Below are 18,488 nucleotides of genomic sequence, written 5' to 3'. Positions count from 1 at the left end.
GTATAAAATAAAACTGCACATTTTTAATTTTCTAAATTGCATTTATTTTATGTTTGTGAATATTTCTGTAAATTTATTTTTATTGATTATTTTTCTATGTGAAATATTTTGTATTCCCAGTCTAATATTGCATATTCACTGTTGACAATTTGGAAGATATAAAAAAAGAAAAGTAAAATTAGTATAATCTTTCTACTTAGAAGTGATAAATACTTGGTTATGTTTGTCTTTTTTTGTTTGTGTATGCATGTATATTTTCATAAAAATGCAATACTAATTTATATACTGCTTTATAACCTGCTTTTTAAAAAGACTTAATAATACAACAAAAATCATTTTGCATGTCTATGATATAATTTTCAGTGATTGTGGATATGCCATTTTTATTTAATCCCATGATGTTGGATTGTTTTGAAAAATTTTACTTGATACTCCTGTAACAAGCAGCCATCTTTATAAGTAAATATTTGTGAGCATCCATTATTTTTTGTAAGATTTTTTTTAGTGGAATTATTGGGTCAAAGTGTATGGATTTTTTTTAAATTTTGGAATAATTATAGATTCATAGGAATTTGCAAAGATAGTACAGAAAGGTCCTATGTATCCTTCATCCAGTTTCTTCCAATATAGTGCAATATCAAAACCAGGAATGTGACACTGGTACAATGTGTGTATGCAGTTTTATCACATGTGTAGATTCTTATGACATTACCACAAGGATCCCTATTGTTGCCCTTTTATAGCCACAGCCAAATCCCTCCTTCCCCACACCTGTTACCTAATCCCTGGCAACCACTAATCCGTTTTCCATCTCAATAATTTTGCCATTTTGAGAATGTCATATAAAAGGAATCATACAGTATGTAGTCTTTTGAGATTGACTTTTTTCACTCAGTGTAATTTTGTTAAGGATCACCCAACCTGTTGCATGTATCAATAGTTCATTCCTGTTTATTGCAGAGTAGTATTCCATGGTAAGGTATACTTTCTTCTGGCCTTCATGGTTTCTCATGAGAAATCTGTTGTTTTTCCCCTATAGCTAGTGTTTGTTTGTTTGTTTGTTTTTCTCTCAAGGCTGCTTTCAAGATTTTTTTCTTAGTCTTTAATTTTTAGAAGTTTGATTATGATGTGTCTTGGAATGGATTTCTTTGGATTTATTCTATCAATATTTGGAATTTGTGCACCTTCTTGAATCTGCAGGTTTATATATTTTGTCAAATTTGGGAAATTTTCATCCTTTATTTCTTTGAGTACTTTTCAGCCAACCCTCTTTCTCCTCCTTCTTCTGGGAGGAAACATGTCTATTAGATCTTTCACTATAGTTCCACATGTCTCTGAGGCTCTGTTCATTTTTTTTTATTCAAAGATATTTATTACACCTATTGACAGCAGTGTACCCTGCTAGACACAGTGGATTATATGAAGGAGTATAGCCAAAGTGGTACAATACTAAGATAGTATTGATACAGAGAGTACAAAGATAGTACAAAGAGCAAGAAGAGCCCAAACTGCATGTATTTCTGTTCATGTTCATATAGTCTGTTTTCTCTCTTTTGTTCATATTGTGTCATATTTCTACAGTTCTACTTTTAAGTTCACTGATTCTTTCGTCTGTGCATTCCATTCTGCTCTTGGACCCAACCATTATGTTTTAAAGTTTTAATTATTACATTTTGGGTTTAAAATTTTCCATTTGGTTCTTCTTTAAATCTTATACTTGTTACTTGTGGAATACATCAGGATTTTCAGAACTCTAGTGAAGAAGCAGGTATCAGGAGACGACTAACCCATGATTGATTAGAACAAGAATTCATTACTAAGATGGAATGAACTGATGAGGGATGGTTGTGACTTTTTATTTTTTAGATTACTGTTAATGTTTTAATGTTCTTTTTTTCTGGATTTAAGGAGCCCTTTTTTTTCTTAAGCTATCTATAAATTATAATGATTATGTATATTGTGCTTTGTAAACAGAAATGAACAATTTATCTTTTCTCAAAAAAAAAATCTTCTACTTGTTTGCTAAGGCTTTCTCTTTCTTTGCTGAGACAGTTTGTTTCATTTGTTTCCAGCATGTATGTTTGTAATTGGTCATTGATGCTTTTTTTTTTTTTTTTGGCTGCGTTGGGTCTTCAATGCTGCACATGGGCTTTCTCTGGTTGCGGTGAGCAGGGGTTACTCTTCGTTGTAGTGCGTGGGCTTCTCATTGCAGTGGCTTCTCTTGTTGCAGAGCACGGGCTCTAGGCACACGGGCTTCAGTAGTTGCGGTGTGTGGGCTCAGTAGTTGTAGCGCACAGGACCAGTTAGTTGTGGCTCGTGGGCTTTAGAGTGCAGACTCAGTAGTTGTGGTGCATGGACTTAGTTGCTCCGCGGCCTGTGGGATCTTCCCAGACCAGGGATCAAACCCTTGTCCCCTGCATTGGCAGGCGTATTCTTAACCACTGTGCCACCAGGGAAGTTGCTGATGCACTTTTATGATTGCTACATTAAATCTTCAGACAAGTACAGCAGCTGTGTCGTGTTGGCATCTGCTGATTGTCTTTTCTTATTCAAGTTGAGGTTTTCCTGGTTCTTGGTATAATGAGTAATTTTGGATTGATACCCAGGCATTTTTGTTATATAATGGGACTTAGATCTTATTCTTAGGCTTCCTCTGACACTGCTCTGGTGGGGAAAGGGAGTGCTCCCTTGTTACTGCCAGGTGGTAGTGGAAGTCCTGGTTCCCCACTTGGCCTCTCCTGGCACCCAGAGGTTGGAGAACTTCCCTATTACTGCTGAGTGATTGTAGTGCCGGCTCTCCACTAGGCCTCCACTCATTCCAGCCTGGCTAGGAGGAGCAGCAGTGTCTCGACACTGCTCCCCACATGGCCTCAATGACACCGTGGGGAGAGGGTGTGGCCTCATTACTCAGGCAATGGTGAGAGACTTCACTCTCCATTTGGCCTCCTATGACACCACTACAGTGGGACTGGGGAGCGGTCCTCATTACTGCTGGGTAGGGGTGAAAATCTAGGATCCCATCATGGTCTCTGCTGACATGGTAGAGGATGGGGACTGTTTCTCCATGTGGGGATGAAAGTCCTGGCTCCATACTTGGCCTTCTTTGACACCACCCTACCAGGGAGGTTGGGGCACCTCATTACAGCCTGGTGAAGAGTGGAAGTCTACACTCCCCATTCAACCTTTAATGGTGAGTGTAGAGGTGGGGCCTTGGTTTTTTTCTATGGTCTTTGACTGGGGTAGAACAACTATGTCTAAAAGTTTTTTATCTTGCTAGGTTGCCCCTTTCCTGGTCTTTTGACTAATGAGAGCAGACTTTTGTTGGGGCTTTGTTTGTCTGAGTCCATTGATGTTTCTTGGTTGCCATTTTCTCTGGTAACCAGTCTGAGATACATGAGGCAAAAAGAGAACCCAGGGAGGGAATTCCCCGGTGGCACAGTGTTTAAGAATCCGACTGCTAATGCAGGGGACACAAGTTCAAGCCCTAGTTCAGGAAGATCCCACATGCCGTGGAGCAACTAAGCCCATGCGCCACAACTACTGAGCCTGGCCTCTATAGCTTGCGAGCCATAACTACTGAGCCTTGCGCCACAACTACTGAAGCCCGTGCGCCTAAAGTCTGTGGTCCACCACAAGAGAAGCCATCGCAATGAGAAGCCTGCACACCACACCGAAGAGTAGCCCCTGCTCACCACAGCTAGGGAAAGCCCACACACAGCAATGAAGACCCAACGCAGCCAATAATTAATTAATTAATTTTTAAAAACAAAAGAAAACCCAGGGAACTCTGCCATTTTGTTCCTTTGGTCCCAAGGTCCCTAGCTGGTCTGCTTTTCTTCTCTGTACTTCAGGGTTTTCTTATGTTTGTTTTATATATTGTGTCCAAAATTTTTAGCTGTAGTTAGCAAGAACGATAGAGAAGAGTACCTTTGCTCCATCTTTCTGGAAATGGAAGTCCCAAAGTTTCTGAAAGTTTCTGGAGTTTTTAGGGCTTTTGATACATAATGTCAAATTGCCCCTCTCCCAAAGTGGTATCAACTTGCATATCCACTGGTAGTTTATAAGCAAACATGTCTGTTTCTCTAAACAAACAAGAGCACTGGGTATTATCAAATCTCCATTGCCAGTTTGAAAGTAGAAAATATTTTGTTTAAATGTGTATTTAATAATTCATGAAGTTGACCATCCTTTCTTAGTGTTTATTGGGTATTTATACTTTTTCTATGAATCCCTTATTCATTTCATTTGTCTATTGATTATTCTTTTCTTATCAACTTATAAGCACAATATAAACATTAAGGGTAAAAAAATAATTAAAAATAAACATTCATGAAAAGCTGTTCAGCATCACTAATTATTGGAGAAATGCAAATCAACACTACAATGAGGTATCACCTCACAGCGGTTAGAATGGCCATCATCAAAAAAATCTACAAACAGGGCTTCCCTGGTGGCACAGTTGTTGGGAGTCCACCTGCCGATGCAGGGGACACGGGTTCGTGCCCCGGTCTGGGAAGATCCCACATGCCGCAGAGTGGCTGGGCCCGTGAGCCATGGCCGCTGAGCCTGCGCGTCTGGAGCCTGTGCTCCACAACGGGAGAGGCAACAACAGTGAGAGGCCCGTGTACCGCAAAAAAAAAAAAACAAAACAAAACAAAACAAAATCTAAAAACAATAAATGCTAGAGAGGGTGTGGAGAAAAAGGAACCTTCCTACACTGTTGGTGGGAATAGAAATTGGTACAGCCACTATGGAGAAGAGTGTGGAGGTTCCTTAGAAAACTAAAAATAGAGCTGACATGTGATCCAGCAATCCAACTCCTGGGCGTATACCCGGAGAAACCCATAATTCAAAAGGATACATGCACCTCAATGTTTATTGCAGCACTATTTACAATAGCCAGGACATGGAAGCAACATAAATGCCCATCTTCGGATGAATGGATAAAGGAGATGTGGCACATATATACAATGGAATATTACTCAGCCATAAAAAGAAACGAAATTGAGCTATTTGTAGTGAGGTGGATGGACCTAGAGTTTGTCATACAGAGTGAAGTAAGTCAGAAGGAGAAAGGCAAATACCATATGCTAACACATATATATGGAATCTAAGAAAAAAAATGTAATGAAGAACCTAGGAGTAAGACGGGAATAAAGACGCAGACCTACTAGAGAATGGACTTCAGGATTTGGGGAGGGGGAAGGGTAAGCTGTGACAAAGTGAGAGAGTGGCATGGACATATATACACTACCAAACGTAAAATAGATAGCTAGTGGGAAGCAGCCACATAGCACAGGGAGATCAGCTCGATGGTTTGTGACCACCTAGAGGGGTGGGATAGGGAGGGTGGGAAGGAGGGAGACGCAAGAGGGAAGAGATATGGGAACATATGTATATGTATAACTGATTCACTTTGTTATAAAGCGGAAACTAACACACCATTGTAAAGCAATTATGTTCCAATAAAGATGTAAAAAAAAAAAGAAACTTTGCAGTTTCATATTAACTATAATGATAACATAAAGTTTGCTTATATAAATTTTCTGTCATGAGTAAAATTTTTGAACTAATTTTGTATTGTGAGGGATGAACCTATTTGTGTGTTTATATATACATATGCAGACACATACGTGTATTTATTGGTACATCACTGTATAGGAAACAAATTCCAAAGAGTATATGCCAAAATAGTCGTAACAGTGGTTATCCCTAAATGGTGGGAAGACAGGTAACTAACTTTTTTTTTTATTTGTTTACCTTGATTTTCTGATTTCTCTACAGTATGAATTAAAAACAGATTTAACTGGTTATGCCACAAAGATAAGGGATCATATTACAGACATGTATAATAGTGTAGCCAAAATTTGACATACTATACCAGATGTTTGTTATAATTTTGATTATGTACAATTTAATCCACAGTTCGGGGTGTTTATTTCCAGGCTGCTACAGTATAAAAATGTTTCAAGTGGTCATTAAATTTGAGCATTTTTCTTTATGCTTCATTACTATCAAACCTTCCTACTTTGATACATAATTTCCTGGAATTTTAAACCACTTTTCCAAATTGCCTCACAACATACTAATCAGTGACCCATCTTAAGTTAGCCCTTTCCCATGTGGCTCCTCCCTTCTTTGTCATTTGGATTCTGTTCCTGCTTAATTCATTTATTTATGTGTGTGTATACTTTCTCATCCCCAAACCTCTTCTTCAGGTCAGCTCATTCAGGAAAGTCTTTCTAATGATTGAGAAGAACAAAGCATGTATCTTTGTGTTCTGTAGTCATATGTAGCATGAAGTGGTACTGTGATCTTCACATTTTTTTAAAAAAAGCAATATCTTAGTTATTTTAAACATCACCGGGACATTTCCTTGGAATTTTGACATTGTTAAATTTCCAATATATTCTTTGGGGGAAACACTAAAATGCATTTCACATGTATGTATTTGTCTTAGTAGCTTTCTCATATAATAGAGTTATATTTATTCATGGAATCACTATAGAGGTCAAGGAACTTCCCTCATATTATTAAATTCTCCAGGGTTAAATGTTATGTGGTAAGAAATGGTGGTAGGACATCTCTGCACTTTCCAAATATAGGAGATCCCCACCTTTGGATGAAGTGTATTCTTTGACAATATCTATTAAAGCAATTTGTGTTGAGGCAAACTTTTGTCTACTCACCCCTGCATTTCACACAGAGACTGTCATAAGCTTCGTAAGGGTTGTCCTTGCAGACTGGTTTAAATGCCTGTTCATCCTTCAAATCTTAGTTCAAATATTATCACCTTCCCCTGCCTCATTCATGTACTTAGGCTTTTGCTCCTATATTTAGGTAGAACTCGAACTTCTTTCTAAGTTAACATTTATTACAATTTAATAGTAATGATAATTAACATTTATCAAGTACTTAATATATGCAGGCTCTGTTCTAAGTTCTTCACATGGATTAACTTATCCCTCACAACAAATCTGAGATAGGTGCCATTGTCTTTTCTATTATTCAGATGAGGAAACTGAGACACAGAAAAGGTAAATGATTCACCCAGGGTCACAGATTTAGTAAGAGGGAGAAGCAGAATTTGAACCCGGACAGTCTGACTCTAGGGCTTACACTTTTAACCACCATGCTATACTGTTTCTCAGAGTAGTTGTAGCATAATTAGCTTTACATTTCTTATCCAATATGAGGAACAGAACCATGGCTTGCCATTTCTATTCCTAGAACTTAAGTATTGGGTTGGCCAAAAAGTGCCTTCAGTTTTTAAGTAAAAGTAAGACACATTTTTCATTTTCACCAAGAGCTTTATTGAACAATGTATTCACCCTTTTGTTCCACTACCTTCTGCCATTTTTCAGGCAACTTCATAATTCCATCTTCCCAAAACTTTTTATCTTTTTGAGCAAAGAACTGTTCCAGGTGCCTTCTAGAGTCTTCCGGGGAACTGACACTTTTTCCATTAAGAGAATTTTGTGAAGACCGAAATAAATGGAATCCGAAGGTGCAACGTCTGGTGAATACGGCGGATGAATCAGAACTTCCGAGCCAAGCTGTAACAGTTTTTGCCTGGTCATCAAAAAAACATGTGGTCTTGTGGTATCCTGATGGAAGATTACGCGTTTTCTGTTTACTATTTCCAGATGCTTTTTGTCGAGTGCTGCTTTCAGTTGGTCTAATGGGGAACAGTACTTTTTGGAATTAATCGTTTGATTTTCTGGAAGGAGCTCATAATAGAGGACTCCCTTCCAATCCCACCATATACACATCACGTTGTTTAGATGAAGACCGGCCTTTGGTGTGGTTGGTGGTGGTTCATTTAGCTTGCCCCACAATCTCTTTTCTTCCACATTATAGTACAGTATCCACTTTTCATCGCCTGTCACAATTTGTTTTAAAAACGGAACGTTTCAGTAGAGAATTGCATGCGGAAATACGGTCAAGAAGGTTTTTTTCCCTAGTGGAACCCAAACATCAAAGCGATTAACATAACCAAGCTGATGCAAATGATTTTCAACACTTGATTTGGATATTTTGAGTATGTCGGCTATCTCCCACATGGTATAATGTTTATTGTTCTCAATTAATGTCTCGATTTGATCACTATCAACTTCAACTGGTCTACCTGACCATGGAGCATCTTCCAGCTAGAAATCTCCAGCACAGAACTTCTCAAACCACTTTTTTTTTTAAATGTTGAGCCTTCTTTTAATTTATTTATTTCTATTTTTGGCTGTGTTGGGTCTTCGTTTCTGTGTGAGGGCTTTCTCTAGTTGTGGCAAGTGGGGGCCACTCTTCATCGCGGTGTGCGGGCCTCTCACTGTCGTGGCCTCTCGTTGCGGAGCACAGGCTCCAGACACGCAGGCTTAGTAGTTGTGGCTTACGGGCCTAGTTGCTCCGTGGCACGTGGGATCTTCCCAGACCTGGGCTCAAACCCGTGTCCCCTGCATTAGCAGGCAGATTCTCAACAACTGCGCCACCAGGGAAGACCGCAAACCACTTTTGACATGTTCGGATCAGTCACAGCACCTTCTCCATACACTGCACATATCTTTTTGTGCGTTTCAGTTGCATTTTTACCTTTCCTGAAATAATAAAGAAGAATATGCAGAAAATTGCTTTTTTAATTCCATGTTCAATATTAAAATTGCTGCACAAAAATTCACAAATTTTGATAAGTCTTTCGTAAATGCACACTGATATGACAGCTCTCACATACAGTCTAAGAAAACTGTTTTGAATAAAGTTAAAGAAAACTAAGTGCTACTAGAGCCATCTTATGGAAAAAGCCAAATGAACCTTTTGGTCAACCCAATATGTACATTATGCTTAGTACTTTGAGTAAAAAAAAAAAAACTACCTGCATAGTCTTGTTTCTTCTTTTTTTATTTTTTTACATCTTTATTGGAATATAATTGCTTTACAATGGTGTGTTAGTTTCTGATTTGTAACAAAGTGAATCAGTTATACATATACATGTGTTACCATATCTCTTCTGTCTTGCGTCTCCCTCCCTCACACCCTCCCTATCCCACCCCTCCAGGTGGTCACAAAGCACCGACCTGATCTCCCTGTGCTATGCGGCTGCTTCCCACTAGCTATCTACCTTACGTTTGGTAGTGTATATATGTCCATGCCTCTCTCTCGCTTTGTCACAGCTTACCCTTCCCCCTCCCCATATCCTCAAGTCCATTCTCTAGTAGGTCTGTGTCTGTTCCTTTCTTACACCTAGGTTCTTCATGACATTTTTTTTCTTAAATTCCATACATATGTGTTAGCATACAGTATTTGTCTTTCTCTTTCTGACTTACTTCACTCTGTATGACAGACTCTAGGTCTATGCACCTCATTAAAATAACTCAATTTTGTTTCCTTTTATGGCTGAGTAATATTCCATTGTATATATGAGCCACATCTTCTTTATCCATTCATCCGATGATGGACACTTAGGTTGTTTCCATCTCTGGGCTATTGTAAATAGAGCTGCAATGAACATTTTGGTACTTGACACTTTTTGAATTATATTTTTCTCAGGGTATATGACCAGTAGTGGGATTGCTGGGTCATATGGTAGTTCTATTTGTAGTTTTTTTTAAGGAAGCTCCATACTGTTCTCCACAGTGGCTATATCAATTTACATGCCCACCAACAGTGCAAGAGGGTTCCCTTTTCTCCACACCCTCTCCAGCATTTATTGTTTCTAGATTTTTTGATGATGGCCATTCTGACTGGTGTGAGATGATATCTCATTGTAGTTTTGATTTGCATTTCTCTAATGATTAATGAAGTTGAGCATTCTTTCATGTGTTTCTTGGCACTCTGTATATCTTCTTTGGAGAAATGTCTATTTAGGTCTGCTGCCCATTTTTGGATTGGGTTGTTTGTTTTCTTGTTATTGAGCTGCATGAGCTGCTTATAAATTTTGGAGATTAATCTTTGTCAGTTGCTTCATTTGCAAATATTTTCTCCCATTCTGAGGGTTGTCTTTTGGACTTGTTTATGGTTTCCTTTGCAGTGCAAAAGCTTTGAAGTTTCATTAGGTCCCATTTGTTTATTTTGGTTTTTATTTGCATTTCTCTAGGAGGTGGGTCAGAAAGGATCTTGCTGTGATTTATGTCATAGAGTGTTCTGCCTATGTTTTCCTCTAAGAGTTTGATAGTTTCTCCCCTTACATTTAGGTCTTTAATCCATTTTGGGCTTATTTTTGTGTATGGTGTTAGGGAGTGATCTAATTTCATACTTTTACATGTACCTGTCCAGTTTTCCCAGCACCATTTATTGAACTGGCTGTCCTTTCTCCACTATAGCTTCCTGCCTCCTTTATCAGAGATAAGGTGACCATATGTGTGTGGGTTTATCTCTGGGCTTTCTATCCTTTTCCATTGATCTATCTTTCTGTTTTTGTGCCAGTACCATACTCTCTTGATTACTGTAGCTTTGTAGTATAGTCTGAAGTCAGGGAGCCTGATTCCTCCAGCTCCGTTTTTTGTTCTCCAGATTGCTTTGGATATTCTGGGTCTTTTGTGTTTCCATACCAATTATGAATTTTTTTGTTCTAGTTCTGTGAAAAATACCAGTGGTAGTTTGATAGGGATTTCATTGAATCTGTAGATTGCTTTGGGTAGTAGAGTCATTTTGACAATGTTGATTCTTCCAATCCAAGAACATGGTATATCTCTCCATCTATTTGTATCATCTTTAATTTCTTTCATCAGTGTCTTATAATTTTCTGCATACAAGTCTTTTGTCTCCTTAGGTAGGTTTATTCCTAGATATTTTAATCTTTTTGTTGCAATGGTAAATGGGAGTGTTTTCTTGATTTCACTTTCAGATTTTTCATCATTAGTGTACAGGAATGCCAGAGATTTCTGTGCATAAATTTTGTATCCTGCTACTTTATCAGCTTCATTGATTAGCTCTAGTAGTTTTCTGGTAGCATCTTTAGGATTCTCTATGTATACTATCATGTCATCCGCAAACAGTGACAGCTTTACTTCTTTTCCGATTTGGATTCCTTTTATTTCCTTTTCTTCTCTGATTGCTGTGGCTAAAACTTCCAAAACTATGTTAAATAGGAGTGGTGAGAGTGGGCAACCTTGTCTTGTTCCTGATCTTAGTGGAAATGCTTTCAGCTTGTCACCATTGAGGACGATGTTGGCTGTGGGTTTGTCATATATGGCCTTTATTATGTTGAGGAAAGTTCCCTCTATGCCTACTTTCTGCAGGGTTTTTATCATAAATGGGTGTTGAATTTTGTCAAAAGCTTTCTCTGCATCTATTGAGATGATCATATGGTTTTTCTCCTTCAGTTTGTTAATATGGTTTATCACATTGATTGTTTTGCATATATTGAAGAATCCTTGCATTCCTGGAATAAACCCTACTGGATCATGCTGTATGATCCTTTTAATGTGTTGTTGGATTCTGTTTGCTAGTATTTTGTTGAGGATTTTTGCATCTATGTTCATCAGTGATATTGGCCTGTAGTTTTCTTTCATTGTGACATCCTTCTCTGGTTTTCGTATCAAGGTGATGGTGGCCTCGTAGAAGGAGTTTGGGAGTGCTCCTCCCTCTGCTATATTTTGGAAGAGTTTGAGAAGGATAGGTGTTAGCTCTTCTCTAAATGTTTGATAGAATTTGCGTGTGAAGTAATCTGGTCCTGGGCTTTTGTTTGTTGGAAGATTTTTAATTACAGTTTCAATTTCAGTGCTTGTGATTGGTCTGTTCATATTTTTATTTCTTCCAGATTCAGTCTTGGCAGGTTGTGCATGTCTAAGAATTTGTCCATTTCTTCCAGGTTGTCCATTTTATTGGCATAGAGTTGCTTGTAGTAATCTCTCATGATCTTTTGTACTTCTGCAGTGTCAGTTGTTACTTCTCCTTTTTCATTTCTAATTCTATTGATTTGAGTCTTCTCCCTTTTTTTCTTGATGAGTCTGGCTAATGGTTTGTCAATTTTGTTTATCTTCTCAAAGAACCAGCTTTTAGTTTTATGGATCTTTGCTATCATTTCCTTCATTTCTTTTTCATTTATTTCTGATCTGATTTTTATGATTTCTTTCCTTCTGCTAGCTTTGGGTTTTTTTTGTTCTTCTTTCTCTTATTGCTTTAGGTGCAAGGTTAGGTTGTTTATTCAAGGTGTTTACTGATTCTTAAGGTAGGATTGTATTGCTATAAACTTCCCTCTTAGAACTGCTTTTGCTGCATCCCATAGATTTTGGTTCGTCGTGTCTCCACTGTCATTTTTTTCTAGGTATTTTTTGATTTCCTCTTTGATTTCTTCAGTGATCACTTCGTTTTTAAGTAGTGTATTGTTTAGCCTCCATGTGTTTGTATATTTTACAGATCTTTTCCTGTAATTGATATCTAGTCTCATAGCGTTGTGGTTGGAAAAGTTACTTGAAACAATTTCAATTTTCTTAAATTTATCAAGGCTTGACTTGTGACCCAAGATATGATCTATCCTGGAGAATGTTTCATGAGCACTTGAGAAAAATGTGTATTCTGTTGTTTTTGGATGGAATGTCCTATAAATATCAATTAAGTCCATCTTTTTTAATGTATCATTTAAAGGTTGTGTTTCCGTATTTATTTTCATTTTGGATGGCCTGTCCATTGGTGAATGTGGGGTGTTAAAGTCCCCTATTATGAATGTGTTACTGTCAATTTCCCCTTTTATGGCTGTTAATATTTGCCTTGTGTATTGAGGTGCTCCTATGTTGGGTGCATAAATATTTACAATTGTTATATCTTCTTCTTGGATCGATCCCTTGGTCATTATGTAGTGTCCTTCTTTGTCTCTTCTAATAGTTTTTATTTTAACGTCTATTTTGTCTGATATGAGAATTGCTACTCCAGCTTTCTTTTGGTTTCCATTTGCATGAAATTTCTTTTTTCCATCCCCTTCCTTTCAGTCTGTATGTGTCTCTAGGTCTGAAGTGGCTCTCTGGAGACAGCAAATATGTGGGTCTTGTTTTTGTATCCATGCAGCCAATCTGTGTCTTTTGGTGGGAGCATTTAGTCTATTTACATTTAACGTAATTATCGATATGTGTGTTCCTATTCCCATTTTCTTAACTGTTTTGGGTTCGTTATTGTAGGTCTTTTCCTTCTCTTGTGTTTCTTGCCTAAAGAAGTTCCTTTAGCAGTTGTTGTAATGCTGGTTTGGTGGTGCTGAACTCTCTCAGCTTTTGCTTGTCTGTAAAAGTTTTAATTTCTCCATCAAATCTGAATGAGATCCTTTCTGGGTAGAGTAATCTTGGTTGCAGGTTTTTCTCCTTCATCACTTTAAATATGTCCTGCCACCCACTTCTGGCTTGCAGAGTTTCTGCTGAAAGTTCAGCTGTTAACCGTATGGGGATTCCCTTGTGTGTTTGTTGTTTTTCCCTTGCTGCTTTTAGTATGTTTTCTTTGTATTTAATTTTTGACAGTTTGATTAATATGTGTCTTGGCGTATTTCTCCTTGGATTTATCCTGTATGGGACTCTCTGTGCTTCCTGGACTTGATTAACTATTTCCTTTCCCATATTAGGGAAGTTTTCAACTATAATCTCTTCAAATATGTTCTCAGTCCCTTTCTTTTTCTCTTCTTCTTCTGGAACCCCTATAATTCTAATGTTGGTGCGTTTAATGTTTTCCCAGAGGTCTCTGAGACTGTCCTCAGTTCTTTTCATTCTTTTATCTTTATTCTGCTCTGCAGTAGTTATGTCCACTATTTTATCTTCCAGGTCACTTATCCGTTCTTCTGCCTCAGTTATTCTGCTATTGATCCCATCTAGAGTATTTTTAATTTCATTTATTGTGTTGTTCATCGTTGTTTGTTTCATCTTTAGTTCTTCTAGTTCCTTGTTAAATGTTTCTTGTATTTTGTCTATTCTGTTTCCAAGTTTTTGTATCATCTTTACTATCATTATTCTAAATTCTTTTTCAGGTAGACTGCCTATTTCTTCTTCATTTTTTAGGTCTGTTGGGTTTTTATCTTGCTCCTTCATCTGCTGTGTGTTTTTCTGTCTTCTCATTTTGCTTATCTTACTGTGTTTGAGGTCTCCTTTTTGCAGGCTGCAGGTTCGTTGTTTCCGTTTTTTTTGGTGTCTGTCTGCAGTGGCTAAGTTTGGTTCAGTGGGTTGTGTAGGCTTCCTGGTGGAGGGGACTAGTGCCTGTGTTCTGGTGGATGAGGCTGGATCTTGTCTTTCTGGTGGGCAGGTCCACGTCCGGCCCGCAGTCCCGAGGACTGTCGCAGCTTCGGCTGCCGGGGCCCCTCCAGAGCCGGCAGCCTCATTGAGGCCGCCCTCCCCTCGGGCTCTGTGGCAGTTCCATGATGGCGGAGGGAAGAGACCCCCAGCCGGGAGTTCCATCTCTGCGGAAACACGGGCTCCATCAAAGTCTTGTTTCTAAAGTGACATTTTCTAACTTTAAAGCTAAAATACTAAAGTTTCTTAGAAATTTTTTACCCCCTGGCAAATGAAAACAAAGGATTTTAAAGCACTCTGTCTTAATATGTCATGAAATTGAAATGAAAAATTATTTTAATAATTTGTTTTTTATTTTATGTACCTAATGTTGTGGGAATCAATTTCCAGCTTGACTTTATAGGAAATGTAAGGAGCATACTGGTATAGTGGAGAGAATATTGTCCGAAGTGTCTACAGAATTACTACTTCCAATTAGTTATTTAACCTTGAACAAATTTCTTATTTTCTTGTGTCTTGATTTCTTCATTAGAAGTTGGTGGTGGGAGTTAGTCTAAAGAATTTAGAAAGATCCCATACAAATCGAACACCCTTAATGGTCAGATTTTGCATGTGTGTGCAGAAAGCCACCTGTCCTGTATACGTTTTTAATAATGTATGTGACAGTATTTTAAGCAAAATAGCTAAGATCCTTTTTCTTTTAAAGCTGTCTCCAACTTTCTCACTTCTTTTTTTCTGTGATTAAATTATCTTACAGATCTTTGCTATAGCTTAATCAATTTATAAATATAAAACCAGCAGTATAGACAAATGGACTGGTTTTGGTTTTTCAGTCTCAATAGTAAGGCAGCTTATACCAGGAAGGTTGACTGAAAGAGATAAGTGCGAATTTATTATTTATAGGTTGCCTTGTTCCAGAGAAAAAAAGAAGTTCATGTTCATTTTTAAATCTTGTATGCTTTCTTCCTTTAATAATATGCATGTATTTAAAAAGTCCTAGTTAATAGTTTTAATAGAGTTAATACTTTATATGATATATTAAGGAGATTTAAGAAATACACTGAGATAGAAACTGACATCACCATTCACTCTCTTTTATTACTTAAAGTTTGGCTTCTTTTTTTCCTCCTCCTTTTCTTATGTTTTGGGCCTGTTCACAGACTTTGTAACTTGGACGTTAAAGTCTTTAAAAGTGTATTTTCTGATGCTGCCCTAATTGAGTCATTCATGTCACAACTAGTCACAAGTTGTTCTGTTCTTGATAATTAGTTTCTCTTCTGAAAGAGAACTACTCTGATAATATAACAGAGTACTTTAAACCACGCTTTCCTTTTCTCTTGATATTTTTTTTAAGTCAGGAAAAAGAAAAAAAAAGACTATGCATGTGTTTATTTTATGTATCCAAACCTGTTCCCAGCTCATTTTATTTTCCTTTTGAAGCTCCCTGGTTATAGACAAATTTCTTAGCTTATAGTGTTACATAGTCATTCTCTTCTCTCTACTTTTACTTCTAAATCTCTTTTAAGAGTTTTGTCTTTTTTCCTGAACCTTTTGAATAAAGCATATCCTGAACCCAATAGAACAGGTTTTTAAAATTTATATAATTGTTTCTTCACAGAAAATTTTCATTATTTCCCAGGTCAAGCACCAAGAAGTGAAAGTGCTGAATATTTATGGTGTAAGAACCCACCTTTTGAGGGAGGAGTACTATGGAATTTGACATTACTCATACTTGGAAAAAAAAGTATCTTCAGAAGAATTTATCACAATTAGGATTCTTGAGAGAAGACTTTTTACTATTCTGTCTGAATGTTCTTGTTTTTATATATCTAGGTTAGCTATGTTGTGGTTTTCTCATATTTATACTAATTATGATGAGCTGTTAATGATCATCCATGTGCTCATCATTTTGTAGAAATCAAAAACTAAAATATTATAGTATTAGAATAAATTCTAAATGTTGTGTAAATTTGATATTTTTTATTCATTAAGTGGGTTTTACTGTGGCTTATTTTCCCTTAAAACTGTTACTTAAGTAGACAAGTACATCTAGACTTTGGTCCCATTTTATAAATGATAGGCACATAATAATCAGTATTGCCAGCTGAGTGGAACCAAAAGCCTTCACTTGTTCTAAAAATTGAGGCTGTAATGTTGAAATCATAATCTAAACTCATCGTTCTTCCTCTTGGAAGAATCACTTGAAGACAAATGTTGGCAGCCATTGTAACTAATGCAGTTGTACCTGAGTAAATCAAACATAATCAAAGTATATACCATTGAGGCTTTGTGACTTGAATTCATTCCTCAAAGTTAATAAAATGAAATGTATAGAAAGTAAATGATGTGAAGTTTGGTGATTTATAGTTCAGTTGTTCAACAGTGAAATGCATTTTAAAGATACATTATTCATGAGCAAATTAGCTTGTTTGTAAGACATATGACAAAATTATGGCTTCTAGACAAAAAATAGGAATTGTTTAATAAAAATTTGTCTTTTTTAATTGAAGTATAGTTGATTTACAGTGTTTCAGATGTTCAGCAAAGTGATTCAGTTATATATATATTATTTTTCAGATTCTTTTCTATTATAGGTTATTACAAGATATTGAATATAGCTCCCTGTGCTATACAGTAGGTCCTTAAGTCTTTTTTTTTACTTTAAATACTGGGTTTTATTGAAGCCTAACTCTAGTATAGTCCATTCTTCATTAGCCACAGCAATCTATATCTAATGATTTTTTTCCTTTTAATGATGTTATTGATTTCAAAGGTGTTTTTCTCCACTTAAATAAATATGAAAAAACAAGGGAATTTACATTTGCCACAGTTACTCTGCTCTTAGTTAATGAAGGTTTTATGTTATTCTTTCTGAGCACATACTAAGTACTCGTTGACTAATTCTGGTACTCAGTTTATCTTTACCTCTGTTGAGTATCTACTGCTCAAACTTGCTCATTCTTGAATCAGCACCAGCTTTTACTTTCTTCCCATTTTGAACAGGGTAGAAATTTGTGACCTTTTACAGTATAATTCAGGGTTGACCAATACTCTGGTACTTTATATTAAATATTTTTCAATTGCTGTGTTGCATTCAGTGAAGCAGACATAAAATTCATTTTGTAGTCTTTTGTTTAAGACAATCTTATATTAATGTTTTAGGCATTGTGTAATAAGCTAGAACATATAATTCTCTCAATATTTTCAATTTGTAAACAATTTTAATTTTTCTTTTTACAAATCACGTTTTAGACCTTTTAATTCTTCATCTAATGCTATGTCAATACTGCACCGCACCGTAGTCTTTAAGTATGTGGCCAAGAATGTACTTAAGACATTAAAATGCCTTAAATTTACTTTAACCTTTTAGTATTCTTAATTTAAGAAATTTTCATGGCTTATATTTGGCTTGATTTAGAATTTGTAAAACCGTAAGTGTACAATTGATGTTTACCTTCAGGTAGTATGGGGATAGTGTATAGTTCATTTAACAAGAAAGATGCATTCTAACGATACAGTATTGTATGGTAGTTGAGAACAGTCTGAGTTCGAATCCCAGCTCTTTTACATACTAGTTGGATTGACCTTAGGAAAATTACTTAATCTCTCTGTGCCTCAGCTTCCTTATCTATAAAATAGGGATGATGATAGTACCTACCTCAGGATTGTTATCAGGATCAAATTCATGTGAACAGTGTGTGGCACTTAAAAGTGCTCAGTACCTATTAGTTTTTACTTAAAAATTGATCACCAGAGTTAGAGAGATCGTAGGAACCATAGAGGTGTGTTCCAAAAACATGGATGAATACTCTTGGACACATGTGTTGGTGAACTGAGCCAGTGATTATCTGTATTTATTTCAGAATAATTTCCTGCTCCAAAAGCAGACTTCTGTCTGCGTACAGACCAGAAATGCCTGGCAGAGATTCCTTCTAAGGAAACTGGAAATACCATTTGTTCAAAATGAAAATATTTTAGGTGACTTGTTAAATGAGTTTTCATTACAATGGAATTGAGGTTAGATAGGAGAAGTTTGAGAGCCAGTTAGGAATATCAATTAGCTTGTAAATACTGGTCAGTAATGCATCATTTTTTTAGCACCCCCTAGGGTGCTGTAGTCTCCTCAAATGCATTCTTCAGATAGCTGAAATGTATCCTTTCAGGATTGAAATTTATTAGGATTGAAGTTTTTTAATAATTACCTTCCTAGCATGTTTCACACATTTCCTTTGCCATAGTATACTGAATATATGAAACATAATTTAACCTTTTTTTGTTTGTTTGTTTTGTTTTCTG

At 36.7% G+C, this 18,488-nt stretch overlaps 1 protein-coding gene across 2 annotated transcripts in view; it reads left to right on the top strand.

Moving 5' to 3' along the window:
• Positions 1-18,488, top strand: part of CHM (CHM Rab escort protein) — a 198,247-nt gene that overhangs the window by 153,398 nt on the left and 26,361 nt on the right. The window contains exon 13 of one of the 2 annotated variants that reach the window (XM_033411551.2): positions 15,832-16,546. The exons of the other annotated variant lie outside the window; for it this stretch is intronic. Coding sequence (XP_033267442.1) covers positions 15,832-15,965 — 134 coding nt within the window. The 3' untranslated portion in view covers positions 15,966-16,546. Of the gene's footprint in view, positions 1-15,831; positions 16,547-18,488 lie in introns of those variants that run through there. 2 annotated transcript variants of the gene reach the window in all.

The sequence above is a fragment of the Orcinus orca genome, chromosome X, assembly GCF_937001465.1.
Source record: "Orcinus orca chromosome X, mOrcOrc1.1, whole genome shotgun sequence".
NCBI lineage: Eukaryota > Metazoa > Chordata > Mammalia > Artiodactyla > Delphinidae > Orcinus > Orcinus orca.
This window is presented reverse-complemented; position numbering and strand designations above follow the sequence as displayed.